At 33.1% G+C, this 15671-nt stretch overlaps 1 protein-coding gene across 1 annotated transcript in view; it reads left to right on the top strand.

Moving 5' to 3' along the window:
- LOC149086951 (uncharacterized) overlaps nucleotides 1-15671 on the top strand; it is a 173353-nt gene that overhangs the window by 44492 nt on the left and 113190 nt on the right. Inside the window, exon 2 of the mRNA XM_089231158.1 lies at nucleotides 1676-1792. Within this exon, the coding sequence (XP_089087284.1) occupies nucleotides 1676-1792 (117 nt within the window). The remainder of the gene's footprint in view (nucleotides 1-1675; nucleotides 1793-15671) is intronic.

Genomic DNA, 15671 nt, shown 5'->3' with positions numbered 1-15671 from the left:
AAATGAATGAATTCAATAAATGAATCTATAAATTTAAGAAAATATGAAATTAATTCTGTCTAATATAGAGCAAAACCTCTCTTTTGCGGACACCGATGAGACAAAAAAAAAATCGTCCGTAAAAGAGGGGTGACCGTTAATCAGGGGTTTGAAATACATACTTTTATTATACAACTAGAAATTGTTATTTGGATGTAAAAGAGGGGTGACCGCATCTGAGGAGTGTCCATTAAGAGGAGTTTTAGTGTATTTAATTTTAGATTTCGTCTTCTATTGTTTACAAAATTAATGAACTTAAATTTCCCGCCAAATTCTAGTATCAAAACAAAAAGAGATTAATGTCAATGAAACTCGTTCGTTCTTCCGTATTGTCAATTGAAAATTTCATATATTTTCTCTGATCACGGACGGAATATTAACGATACGTCAATCGATGTCTATAACATTTCACTATTTCTCGACAGACATTTGTGTATTCATTGATGCGTGCATGTCATGCGTTTCAATGGTAATGTAATTCACTCATTTTTTCCCCTCCTCCTTTTATTACTTTACGAAGAGGAAAGAAAAAAAAAAGACCCATTGAAATATGTCTGTAAATCTCCTCAAATGACACATCGTACAGCAAATTTAAACTTCGCAACTTCCTCCACGTCTTTGTGAATGCACACTACCCACAGATTCTGAAACTACTTTTTGATACTAAAAACAGAAAAAATACACAATATACGCACCCATTCTGATACAAACTTAAAACAGAGAAATGTGAAAAGAGAGAAAACAGAGACAATATTGTTGTAAGAGAGAAATTCGTCGACATTCTTAGGACTTGGTTTCACGCACATTTGTAACGAGGAAACTCCAATATAAATAAATCTGATCCATATTTCCAATTCAGTCATTAAATTTATGTGTCGATATTTCTATAGAGGTTTATTCTTTATAATGTTTCACGAGAGAATTCCTTATTCAATGCACATCACGTCAAATAATAGTGATGTGTTTTCTCGGCATTTATATTCTACGCACACAAATATATTTATTATTTTTCATTGATTTTTATGTAAAGTTCTATTTTTACATATCCGGTAATAACTTATTTCCGCTTTAATGCTAAAAATATATATATTCAAGATGACTTTATGTCCGTAAATTATAAGATAGCGATATCACTAGTTTTTAGTTTCGTATGGTAATTGATGTGACATAGTATTATGAATAAATAATAGACTTACATACCCTACTAACTCGAGTATTGATAAATATTCATTTTGAATATCAATGGAATATTTAATCAATAGTTTGCTAAAAGAAATTTTACATTCATATTTAATGGATCAAATGTATCAAGGGAATGGATGAGTTAGAATAATAATAATAATTAATAACTTTATTAATAAATAAATACCGTGCAAATAGGAAAATAAGAAAGTCAATACTGGGTAAAGTAAGAATAATCTCAGCATTATGTTTTTCCGTTAATGATGCTTGATTTTCCATGTTGAATGTTTTTCAAAATTATTATTTTAGTTTTTCATGTTACATGATAAAGAAAGTGAGGGAATTTGACTTTTGTATATTTGGAATGATTTTCTTTTAGTTGAAATTATATAAAACATGCTACAGTTTTTTTATACAACTTTGTGTTCATTTATGCATTTTTATACTGTTTTAGGCTCTTCACCATGTGATAAACCCGATCATTACGCCTGTAGAATAGATCCCACAATCTGTATACCATTACAGAGGGTTAGGGATGGAACTAAGGATTGCCCGGATGGTTCGGACGAAGGTATGTACGCTATAAGTACTTGGATTTTAAGCTGTTTCATCGCAACTTTTTCTCGTATTAGTCCTGTAAAACAAAATGCGAGTTATTACCCTTATTCTCTGCTACCGTGTAGAACTGGGGTCTTTGAACATGGCCCGCGGGTTACGAGTCAAAAGAAATGTTCATAAGAGAGAGAAATATTTCGAGAATTAATGAAAATTAATAAATATTTCATGAAAAAATGAATTTCAGGATAAATACAAATTCATATTTTAATGGAAAAATTCTAGAATTAATGAAAATCCATACTTGGTGAAAAAATAATTTCAAAATTAGTAAAATTCACATTCAATAAGAATATTTCAGAAGTGATAAAATTTATATTCAATGAAACTCACACAGAATAAATACATTTTTGCATAAGGAAAAAGTAAATTTTCAGAATAAATAAAATTCATGCATAATGAAAAAATAATCTCAGAATAAATGAAACTCTCCAATAATATAGGGTTGCCCGTTTTAATCGGCAAAAATATTTGAATCGGAGTCCTGGATCCCGGTGGGCCCACCCGTTAAGACGCCACTGTGTGCATTTGGATATCGCGATATAACTTGTTGGCCCTCGGGCATCATAGACATTTTTTAGTCACAATATCTGGAAAGTAGAAGACCCCTGGCGTAGAATAAGAGCCAAAAGTGGAGAGACTGTCATTGTATTGCAGTGTTTCTCAAAGTGTACGTCGTGGCTCTTGTGTCTGCCTATTTATGCTCTTAAGTGATTATTTAATATGGGGGGGGGGTATCTTAAACTATTCTGGGGAGCCCACAGATGAATCATGAATTGGGTAAGGGAGTCGTGGTTGACAAAAGTTTCAGAACCACTGTTTTCTTACTGTAGACGTGAACACTATTATCGAAACATATTCCAGATTACTTCTTTTCGTCAGTGACTGATACGCATCTATGATATAAATATGAAAAAAATTGATATAGGCGTAACATATACTAACGATCATGCTATTGTGAAATAAACAAACAAATATTTTTTAATAGATACCCAAGATAATTTTTTTTAGGTTCCCTAGCGTGACAACGCACAATTAAGGGTAATTGTTTGGGTCTGATTCGCGTTAACGTAATATACGCTTGCATATATATATATATATACACACACACGCATACACATAAGATAGCCAACCACTGCTCTTTCTACGCCTTAAAACTCTTTGTTCGCCGCTTCCTTACTGAATGAAAAACTGTTCGGGTCACGGGGCGTCAAATACCAAAGAACGTGTCAACGAGTTGTAAGACTTTCGCTCCAGCATTGTATAATAACATATGAAGCTTCTCCTAAGACAGGAATAGCTCGCTTTTAATCTATTATAAAAGAGGTGGATTGGCTGTTATATACAGAAAATCCGCATTCTTCTTCTTTTTGTGTAACCGGCATTATAATGTGCATTTGAATAGTAGCACACAGAGAAAGTGCCTGATTTTTCGCAATCAACAATGCTTATTATCTGTTTTCATCTTTGAAATATAATCTTACATCAATGAAAATCAAGAAGCTTTATTATAATATAATAGAGAGGAACAAATCTCCGGTTTTGCAATTGGGGAATCACAAATTATAGATAATAACAGTTCTCTTACGATTAGTTTTTGACATTACGCTTCACAAATAGTACTGTTATAAGGTACACTTATAAAGTCCCTTATAATCAGTATGGCTTATAACGGGAATCTCACTATGACGAGTGATTTGCAAGTGGTTGTCAAATAGAGAATGTTGGAGATACAGAAAATACTTGGCTATAGCGACTTGAAATTCAGGAAGCATTCGCTATAACGTCAGAAGATTTCTCAACAATGCTACCTTTTCTTACTTTCTCTTCAAGAACTGAACGCGATGACTTTAATCATGCACATGCTCCTCGTGAAAATTACTCAAAATTACATGATCGAACAAACAATGGATACTGAAGAGTGAAATTTACTTAATCCCATTTATGACACCACGGGAACTAAATTTGCGATTTGAAGACGTTTCCGAATGATTGTTAAAAAGCATTTCCAATTAGCGGGAAAATCTTGACAAATCCATCCAGTCGTAGAAGTGAGCAGTGATACAGTATAATAATTGAGACTTTCAACTGTTGAGTTGATCAACTAAATTGCTTTGATGACACGAAATTCGATGCAAAAAATGCCTTATGGAATTAACTTTTGTGACACCAAAAATGCAATTTCGTGACTAGAGTTCTGTTCATTCCAGAATATTATACTAAATATTACTATTAATATCATACTGAAATGATCGAAAAGACGTTTTATAATGCAGCAACTTTCTACAATTTTATAACCTGACAGCAAAATATAGAAATTTTCTGACAGCGAGAAGTACGTTATAACGACAATTTCCCCTCGTCCCTCGAACTGTCGTTATAACGGATTTTTACTGCGGAATATGAACACCATAAACTTGAATGATTTTTCCTGAAGAAAGTTTGGGAAATTGTAAGAAACACAATTTTTTAGTACCTTGGAATATTAGAAAATAAAAAAAAAAACCCAAATCATTCTCAATAAGAAATATGAAAAAAAAAAAATCCGAGAGAGAGAAACAATTTAATACAAACAATATTAAAAACACTTATTGTACTATTGCCAATTAAGTTATGCGTATATTTCCCAATAAAAAAAACGACAAATATTTTTTTTGGGGAAACTTTTTTGATAAAAAGAAATATTGAATTGAGCAATATTTTTTGTTTTTACCAACAAAACAATTGCAAAAAATTAAATTATTGAACTTAAAACCAAACGTAACGCGGTGAAACTAAAATTGAAGTATTTTTTGATGATTGCAAGATCAAAAATGATGAAAAACTGTTATTTTTATAACGACATAAAGGGAGAAAAGAGAGAAACCTTTTATACAAAAAAAATTATATTTGTGCACATGAAGTAGCAAATATGGTGAGCATCGTTACAAAACAAACCTATCAAAAAGGATTAACCTCATACAAACACCGTTATATTACAGGTTCAATTTTATATCTAGTAGATTGTAATAGTATGTAACATAGTATTGTAGATAGTAATGAAGTCAAAAAACACATTCAAATCATCAATAAAAAATGAGAGTTAAATTCCATTTTTTCCTTTTGGCGATTAAAACTGAAGAACAACAAAACTTGAAAAAACGAAAACAGAAAGGGAAGGGGAAAATAAGATACTTTGGAACAAAACTGCTAACCGGCACAAAATACTGCCCTCCCCTCTTCCCGAAGTAAATTGATCACATGCCAAAAGCATATGGCTCAGAACATGTGCACAATCCATTAGTTTCTGTTTAAAATTTGAAAAGTACGGGAAATTTATCATACATCCCAATTAGGCACTCCGATCATTCAAATTTAATCTCATGGGATAATTTTTTAGTTTATCCTTTTCGCTCCAGAGATACACATACGCAAAACTTTATTTTTAGCATTTTTAGCAACTCAAATGGTCCTAACGAATATATCTACCTAAATTAATCAAATAACTATTTAACTATTTTTTTTTCTTTTAAAAGGGCACATTTCGGCATATAATAAACACAAATCAATTTTTTTTGTGTTTAGTCAGTTTTGGCTCAAAAACAGAAAAGGTTAGGTCATATAAACTCGATGATTTCAATTTATTTTTAAATAATCAGTAAATTTATCAGTATTTTTAAATAATTATTAAAAATTTCCGAGTAAAATAAGCCCATTTATTCCATATGACACAAGGAAATCCTGTTCAGAGTAAGTGACGTATTAAACAACGGTCGAACGAAAATTGGAACTGGTAAAAAAGCTGGTTCCTTTTTCGAAAGAAATAATGGACAGGTTAATGGCCCTGATACGGCATCGAATGTTTCCTAAATTCTTTCAATTTCTTTAAAAAAAAAGAGCGAAAGAAGATCGAACGGTTAAGAAAACAAATCACAATACCACGGAAGAGAACGTTTTTCTTCAGTGTAGACATCGAATATATCTATAGTACATGGATGAGAATACAGCAACTCTCGACGGGGAATCGAACATTTTCAGACACTTTTATCTGTTAAAATGAATAATGAAAGTCAACATTTTTTTGTAATTTTTTTTAACGTATTTACGTACTTGTCCGAAAATGACAAAAGAAACGCCAGATCATTTTTATGATCTTTGAGGGCCAAAAAAACTTATTTTTTTCGGTTATTCAATTCATTCGAGCATTTCTCTGGATAGAGATTGAATACTTGGTTCGGAAAAAAAGAAAAATAAACTAGGAATAATACAATAAATTTTGTGAAAACATTTAGAAATAGATGAGTTGTAATTTTTTAGTCAATGAAATTGTAGGAAATTCTTGAAAATCTTATTGATTTATAGCAGTGTTTCTCAAATTTTTTTGATGCGTGATCACAATTATTCGATTTTGAGAATTTTATTGGTGACCCTCTTTTTCAACAAAAATCCATCTTGTTTTACGACTGACTTCATCCTATTTTCTGTATCACAGTATAGGTTCGCGAGAAAATTTTCGAACCAAAACCAAACCATAATACCGAAATAAATACATGTTGAGCACAGTGTAGAAATATCAATTCCGGTGATTATCCCTCAAAATACAAAAAATGTAAACATCAAACACCCGTATCAAGGCTAATATAGCCCCTTCATCAGTGGGAAAACGGTCTGTTGTAGCGCAGACCCCTCGCTAAGTATAAAAGCATGTCGTCAGATATAAAGCCAACGCAGGAATGGTAATAATGATGAGGGCATAGGAAGAGATAGCGATGATGATTGATACCATTGTTGCCACTCCATGATGGATACAAGTAGAAATATAAATACAACGCCACAACAGGCAAAATGCCCAACGATGTGGCTGAGAAAAATTTGCCCACAATAAATATGGATGTCATATATTTCAAAAATACAGCAACCCAATTAAAAACGCAATTACAAACAACTCTCCGTCTAATAATCGAAATAGTATCAATCATCATCACTACCTCTTCCTCTGTCACCATCATCACCATTCGTGCGTTGGCCTTTGGAAATTATGTACATACACCTAATGGTCCAAGCTACATTTATTTATGTTATTTAGATAAGAATATTTTCGCCAACAAGCAATATATTAGGTGACCTCCACAAGCCTTGATTTTTTCCTAATCGTATTCTTGCAGAAGCCATGGTAAGGGAGAACACGAGAATAACTTATGAAAGAATGGACACCTGATCAACAGTGGTGTTAATAACATTTTTCACACTTATATTTTTCTCAGGATGACACGAGCTGTTAGGTGGAACATTCTCTTACTTTAAAGTGGTGACCTGATCATGACCATCTTGTTTTTTTTGACAAGGTTTTTTCGAAGTTTTAATTTTTGACAAACAGAAATTCCTATTTTTTCACGAGATGTTTTCAGCGATCTACTTCGTTTACAAGGATTTTTGAGTTCCCTTTTTGACAAATAAGCAATGTTATTTTTGACAAGAATTTTTAAACAATCTCCGAATATCCCCTAATTTTTGCAAAGAATTTTTCAGTGACCTCTTTTTTTTGGCAATTGTTTTTCAGTGATTGCGCCTTTTTTGATAAGAAATTTTTCAGTGATTGTGTCTTGATAGTAAATTTCTGTGATCTTTTTTGACCAAGACTTTTCAGCGACCCTTCCTTTTTTGACAAACATTTAGCCCAATTAATTCGTTTTGTTGGTTTGATATATGTTTTATTTATGCTGCGAAGGATGAAAATATATATCTTATGAAAACGTTTCTATTTTGGAAACTACCTCTCCAGTCCCCTAGGTTACCATTGCAACGCCTTGACCCACACTTTGAGGACCACTGACTTATAGACAAAGACAGTATCAGAGATATATTTGGGGGGGGGGAGGGAAAAAACACTTTTTCAAACAAAAAACTGTTCAAGTTATGTGTTTTGTACTTATCTTCCGGAGCATTCTATTCACTATCTAAAATCTAAAACCCCAAATATTAGATGAAACCATTCTTTGATATATTTAGCCTACTTTTTTAAGAAAAAGATCATAAGCGGAACGATATCTGAAAAGTGAGGTGATAGCTTTTCACATAAATGAAAAAAATAACATATATATACACATCTGAAATGACATTTTTTTTCTCTTTTCATCGAGAGCAATAGCAACGAAGAACATCTTCAAATGTTGAAAGGAAATCAACTTCATCAATTAAGATACATATTTCATCTATTTTTCATCCGGTTATGTCAATTTCATTGAGAAAACTCCATTCATTTTGCTCGTTATACATCTCTTTTGATAGTCATAGAAAATAAAGGAATGAAAGTTTCACTGTTTTTTTTTAATACAAGCCATGGCCAAAAGAGAGATATCATTTTGTAATTAATGACTTTCATCAATGAAAAATTCTCATTCGATGCTTTTGTGACTTTTTTGTGTAACATGTTCTGGATGCACATGATTTAGCCGGCTTGTGAAATGACATGGAAAGACTACAATGCGATTATCCATTATTCTTGATATATGAATCAGAGATGAACAAAGCTACAAATGAAATAATGTTTGGAGAGTATAGAAATGTGTCCCTTATATATTTTCAAAACAACTATTTCTATTTTTTTTCTTTCTTGATTTTTTTTGGTATAGATTTTCCCAGACGTAGAATAAGAAAGATTTACAGGCATATAAAGAATCTATAGATTCTATTATAATCCTCTCATGCGCGTAACATAGATGCATTCTTGAAATTGTCTATTTTTGTAATTCACAGTTATTATCCTTGGGAATGTTTAGGTTTGTTATAATAGCTTTTTTTTGCCAAGATTTTCAATAAGGACAAATCATTTAGGGGTATTATACCTAAAGATAGGTAAATTTCGGAAATATAAAATTAAAATTTCGCAGAAAAAAAAATCCAAATCGTAAATTTCGCATTTATTTATAAGAACAGAGAAATAAAATTTTCCAAGTTAAGAATTTTACATTAATTATTCGCAAAGAAAAAGTTGCAATTTTTCGAAATTTTCAACGAAAGAAAATTTTTTTTTTTCGAAAAAAAGAAAGATTCAATAAAAAAATTTCGATTTTGACCACCAGGTGAAAATGTGGTGATTTCTTTTAAATCGTAGTTACCTTTTTTCCTCGTGGTCCAAATACCGTTCATACCAAGTTTCAATGAAATGAGTCCACCACGACAAGCGCTACATGGGTAGGAGTAATGTCAGTATAATTAAGCTCAGTAGTTTCAGTTTACTTATACTGACACAACTTAGACCAATGTAGCGCCCGTTGTGGAGGATGTATTTCATTGAGACACTTGGTATATACGTTATTTAGACCATGGGGGGAAAAGAAGACAACTGCGATAAAATAGCACCACTTTCTCACCTGGTAGTCAAAAATCGAACTATTTTTTTATTGAATCTTTCTTTTTCCCATGGTCCGTGTATATACCAAGTTTCATCAAAATATCTCCATCAGAATAGGTCCACTATACATACGTCTGAGTAGTGTCAATTTATTTTTAACCACCCTGCACATTTATTCAAGACAATGAAAATTCTCCAGTTCATCAAATGAGAAAAATTGTCTGAGATACATTTATACCTATTTGAGTTATATTGAGTGGCGATTTTAAAAGGAAAAAATCAGTCTTCATAAATTTGAATCTTAAATTTAATTTTATATAAAATTAAGTCAATGATATTTCAATATTTTGCCAAGTGTGTTCTCTTTAAAAAAATATTACAGCAAAAATTACAGAGAGGTTCGTACATTGAAATTTAGTGAAATCCTTCAGGAAAAATCCCTATCACTTGATTTTTCTGTAAAAATAATTAGAAAAAAAAGTTTTTTCATGATCATGAGTGGCGCTGCATGGCCTTTATATGCAAGTTTTACACATGCAGCGTGGGAGGTAACTTTTTCGAATATCCGTCCATAGTTTCTGTAATCTCATACGATGTATAATAATACGTATAATTTAGAATAGAATAAAATGCATGGTGAATTCGGTATAGAATATTCTATATGCTGTGTTCCGTGAACATTTCCTTTGAACACCCAAGTTCATTGCCATGCGATTTACTTTTTCTATTTTTAAATAATGTTATATAATTTACGAAAGAGAGAGAGTTGAATCATAGTTTATTGTTATTACACATACGAATAATGGTGGCTGAGCTGTATACATGTATGTACATACAAAAAGAAGCAGTTGACAGATGTAGGAGTTGAAAAGGTGAAAGCGAAATTTCTATGTGGAAGGCGTAGGCAAACTTGTAAACACATTCTAGTGGTAAGACCTTGGTAACCCCGTAGGAGACTGTCCGTAGGCGTCAGCACAAATAACTGGGTCGTTCCCTTTGCTGTATTTGATTTTATTTCTCTTAAATCAAAAGTGACCAGTTATTTATTTTTCACTTTGGTCCACATACATATTTTTTTGTCCATTAATTTTGTAAAATCATTTTTATTTACTTCTATGTGGCATTGCAAGCAACCTACTCGAACATACTCGTATGCATTAACAGACTCAATATTATCACAAATGTGGGTAGTATTTTGTGTAGTTATTGCATGCCAACATTAGATGTTAAAAGCCTGAGAATTCACTTGAAGAGAAAGTTGGGAGAGTAAATATACATGATACAGAGTGGTTTTCCATGTAGAGAGGCGATCGATATTGACGCTGCAACACAAAAATACCCGAAATTTCTCAGCTTTTCTTGCATTATTTCTGACCCTCCGATTCAAACTGGTCCACGTACCGGTGTCAGTCTGCGAAAAATTTCTCTGAAACTTTACAACTGCTACATGATTTCAGATTTAGAAAATTAAAATGCTTAGTCCCCATTTGATTTCTGTTTTGTCGCTAGATGGCCTGCAAATATATATTTTATGTATTAAAATTTATTTCTTTTACCGCTCCGAAAATACTTTTCTTGTTAATTTTTTTTGCTGGTCCGCACATTAACTTGAAACTTTGTTCGGTCCACAAACTATTTTCCACACTTGTTTGATACAAAATTATTTTCCATAATAAATTTTTGCCGGTCCTCAAATTAATTCTCATATTTGTTCACTTTTTGCCGGTCCTCAAACTCAATTCGTCCTTAAAAGAGGGATGACCGTTAATCAGGGGTTTGAAATGTATCCTTTTATTATGCAAGAGTAAATTATTATTTTGCCGTATCTGAAGGTAGTCCGTTAAGAGGGGGTTTTACCACAGAGTAATAATACTTACTATATTAGACTTTATATCTTAAGTCTATGGGTTTTACTCATTAGAATTGGCTGAGAATTTGACTTTCTTCGGCGTCTCATCATTTGCAAATACTTAATCGAAATTGGAACTGTTTGTAAGTGGATCAAAGTTTTAACATCCGCAATGATGTCAGAGCTCTTTTTCAAAGCAACGTTGACAAATGTTTTCATCAAGATTTGTACCTATCTTCTTTTGCCTCCTTCCAATCATCAGGTCACCACTTTAAAGTAAGAGAATGTTCCCCCTAACAGCTCGTGTCATCCTGAGAAAAATATAAGTGTGAAAAATGTTATTCACACCACTGCTGATCAGGTGTCCATTCTTTCATAAGCTATTCTCGTGTTCTCCCTTACCATGGCTTCTGCAAGAATACGATTAGGAAAAAATCAAGGCTTGCGGAGGTCACCTAATATATTGCTTGTTGGCGAAAATATTCTTATCTAAATAACATAAATAAATGTAGCTTGTTGGACCATTAGGTGTATGTACATAGTTTCCAATCCCTTCCACACTACGGCAACAGCCTGCTATCCTGAGGGAGTCTGAAATTGGGTTCTGTATTATGTAAAAAAATGTAGTCAATGATTATAATTGAGAATACAAAAATTTGAATAAAATAGGTGTTTCAGGGCTAACATAGCCCCTTCTTCGGTGGAAAATTGTCTATTGTAGCGCGCGCGCACACACACGCACACACCGCTCACTAGAATAAAAGAATGCGGTTGAATAAAAGGCCAACACAGGAATGGTGATGATGGTGACAGAGGAAGAGATAGTGATGATGATTGATACTATTTCGATTATTAGACGGAGAGTTGTTTGTAATTGCGTTTTTAATTGGGTTGCTGTATTTTTGAAATATATGACATCCATATTTATTGTGGGCAAATTTTTCTCAGCGACATCGTTGGGCATTTTGCCTGTTGTGGCGTTGTATTTATATTTGTACTTGTATCCATCATGGAGTGGCAACAATGGTATCAATCATCATCGCTATCTCTTCCTATGCTCTCATCATTATTACCATTCCTGCGTTGGCTTTATATCTGACGACATGCTTTTATACTTAGCGAGGGGTCTGCGCTATAACAGACCGTTTTCCCACTGATGAAGGGGCTATATTAGCCTTGATACGGGTGTTTGATGTTTACATTTTTTGTATTTTGAGGGATAATCACCGGAATTGATATTTCTACACTGTGCTCAATATGTATTTATTTCGGTGTTATGGTTTGGTTTTGGCTCGAAAATTTTCTCGCGAACCTATACTGTGATACAGAAAATAGGATGAAGTCAGTCGTAAGTTGTTTTGGGTAATGATATCTTTTGGACTATGTATTTATTCAAAATAGATGGTCACATAATCTGTTTATAAATTGACATAATCTAAACACAATTCGAAATTTTCGATTTTACCACATCTCGAATCTTGCAGAGTGGCCCACGGTTTAAGTTGCTTTCAATTAAAGAAAAAATAGTATTCCCAGAATTACATAATGATGAAAGAGAAATATGAGAGCATACATGAAGTCTACTTCAAGTGGACTGGAAAGAAATTTGTAGACAAGGCTCTCCGATGCATGCAACAGACCAGTACACTCTCAAACAACTGAGCAAACACTAAGGTGAACACCCGCGTCGTGGGAAATTCCCACATCTTCAAGGATGGACTCAGACAGGGGTCTCCCTCCCCCCTTCTTTGATTCTGATTTTTATTTTTCCTATTACATTTCATGCCTTCAAGTGAAAGTGAACTTCCCCAGGGGAGCGATTCGATATTTGGCGAGAGAACGGAATTGCCGGCCATAAGATTAATGAGGCATTGCTTTAAATGAGTTAGTTGATTGCTAAGGATTTCCTCTCTTCGTATACACATGCACTTCGTTGAGAAGAAATGCTATGAAAGGAATCGAGTTTATTTACATAGAAATCATTAATAATCGCATGTATAACTATGGGATTTTCTTCAGTTTATGTGGTAGTCAATCGTATATTTTGCTGACATGTTCACGGCATTGAAAGGTGTGAATACATAACGCGCTCTGGGGTGAATCTACACGTTTTTCAGAAAAATACAGAATTGAAAATTATAGTCCAGTAAAGTTTTTGACACCATAAATAATTGTATCATAAAAAATTTCCGAATTCGGTTATAACGAGATTAAAGGAACCCACGAAATTATGTTGTCATGACTACCGTTAAATACATATGTAATGGCAAATGGGTTAAATGTGATAAGCAGGTTATTATAAATAGTGAACCGGATTTTTATTGATTATTATGCATAATAACCGGATTTATCGCATATTTACCATAAAATATACATTCTTTTGTCAAATAATATCATTAGGTGAAGTGTGAAGGTAGTAGGCTAAAGTACTGGCTCTCCACTGTAGGCAATATGGCCTCTTGGACCCTGGGATATTATAATAGGACCACAAGTGAAAATAAAGTGAAAGAGGAGTCATAAGTGGTGATTTACTGAGATGAAATCAATTTAAAAAGTAAAAAGTCTCACGTCTGTATATTGGGGCCCTGGTTAAGACATTGGACACAGAAAAATATATTGCCCAAAGGAGGCTGTAGTGGAGGAAAGGTTAAAAGACACTCGGACATGGTATAAATGATGTAGAAATCAACAAAATGAAAAACTTGTCTAAGGAAATAATATTCGTATACAGAGACAACATTGAAATAAAAATTGATTTTAGAGACGACAGTTATGAGTATTTTAACCCTGACGTATTTATTGAATTTAGGTTACTTCCAATAGGTTACAAACGTTGAAGATCCGTTGAATCCATGGATTAAATTGGGGGGGGGGAGGATAAGGATCCCTATCCCTGGAGAGTTGCTCATAGTTTGCTCTATGGATACTGGAAAAGAAAAAAAGAAGCATGTCAATAGTCTCAGCCAATGTTCCTACGTACAATGAATGGGAACTTGACAACCATTAAAATCCTGTTTTTTTATTGTTATAGTTATAGATAAGAAAGGTGGATAAATATTTCAAAGTACTATATATCAAAGTGCTGAGCTAAAATTGTAAGATTTTTTTTGAGAAAACACACCAAAAAATAAAAACAGTGTAAACGTGTCGTTATAACCGAGGTTGTTGCTTTACGTTGACGTTAAAATAATGTTAACGGGCTGTTTAGTTGGATAACAGGACTCTTAACTGCAATTTAACATTATTTTATATCGGAAAATCGGCTGGTATCACTGTTTATTCATTCAAGGTGTCATGATAATTGAGAGTCTGAATGTAATTTCATTTGATAACTTGATAACTAATGAAATACATTGCCCTGATTCTACATAAAATGACGAATTCCTCACATCTCCTCAGACACTACCAAAATTCATGGAAGTCGCATCAACGAAACTAGATCAAAAGACTTAATGAGCCACCAATTGTTTTCGGATCGGTTGCAAATTACAACAGTTATCCAACATTATGATTCGCGAATGATGGTTATCGTATTAATTTGATCTCACAGAGAAAACAATCATGGGCTCTCTCACGCACACACACACACACATTGATATGGGGTGCTCTAGATCTTCTACTCATCAATCACACAATATACATTTTCCTAGTTCATGTTCTCGATGAACCGCGAGAAAAATCTCTGGGAGAGATTTCAGAGATTAAAATCTTTTTGGCACATTTTGCTGCCGTCCTCCGTGTTTACGTATTTCGATTAAGGTGATAGGAAAATAAAATGGATAAGTTTTACATACAGTCGCATAATGATAATAATATGGTTTTTAAGCCTCATTGCCTCTTTTTATTATAGGCGGGAGAAATCCAATGCTATTTCGTATTTAACCGTTCAGTTAACTCGTTAGTTATAGAGCGAGGTGGTAGGAAAAGAAAAACCAAATCATCATTACGAGAGATTCTGATCGATCGGAGGTGATATTCCAATAGGAGTCATTGCGCTGAGAGAATCCCGCCAACAGCGCAATAGGTCTTAACACTTTGTAACGAGAGATTTAGGCCAGGAATGTACAGTTGAATTCAGTTATAACAACTTTAGATGATTCCGTGAAATATTTTCAAGGCCATTTAAACATTAAAAAATTCGATTAAATGTTATACATGGGCTGACTATATTTCATTGAGAAAAAATACGGGAATTTTTTGATTTAAAATACAGGAAATCACCAATTGTAACCAAAAACGATAATAATTAAGGCAAGCAAAACTGCCAATTATGACTGAAATCACTGAAAAATTGTCAAATTTTGGAAAATGAAGCACTACTGCACAAATCGTAGTGGTTTGGCATGTAATTCAAAAAAAGAAAACTATAACAATTTTGCTTGATGAATATTAGGGTAATTTTTTCCCCTATGATATATCATTAGCATGCTTGGAAAATAATTTTAATCATTTGATAGTAATTCTGATACAGTTAAAAATTTAAATTTACGTGGGTTTCTATGACAGTAGTGCGATCGTATAACGGGAAATTTTTACAGAAACGTCGGGATGGCCAAAATCACGGAAAAGTATCATGCAAATTATGTTCTTCCCCGATTTCAGCAGAGATTAGTTCAGGAAAAACGGGACGTTATATATATATATATACAGGGT

Source organism: Pholcus phalangioides, unplaced genomic scaffold (genome assembly GCF_987345545.1).
Source record: "Pholcus phalangioides strain wild (caught in Gottingen) unplaced genomic scaffold, Ppha-v1.0 ptg000004l_1, whole genome shotgun sequence".
Taxonomy (NCBI): Eukaryota; Metazoa; Arthropoda; class Arachnida; order Araneae; family Pholcidae; genus Pholcus; species Pholcus phalangioides.
This window is presented reverse-complemented; position numbering and strand designations above follow the sequence as displayed.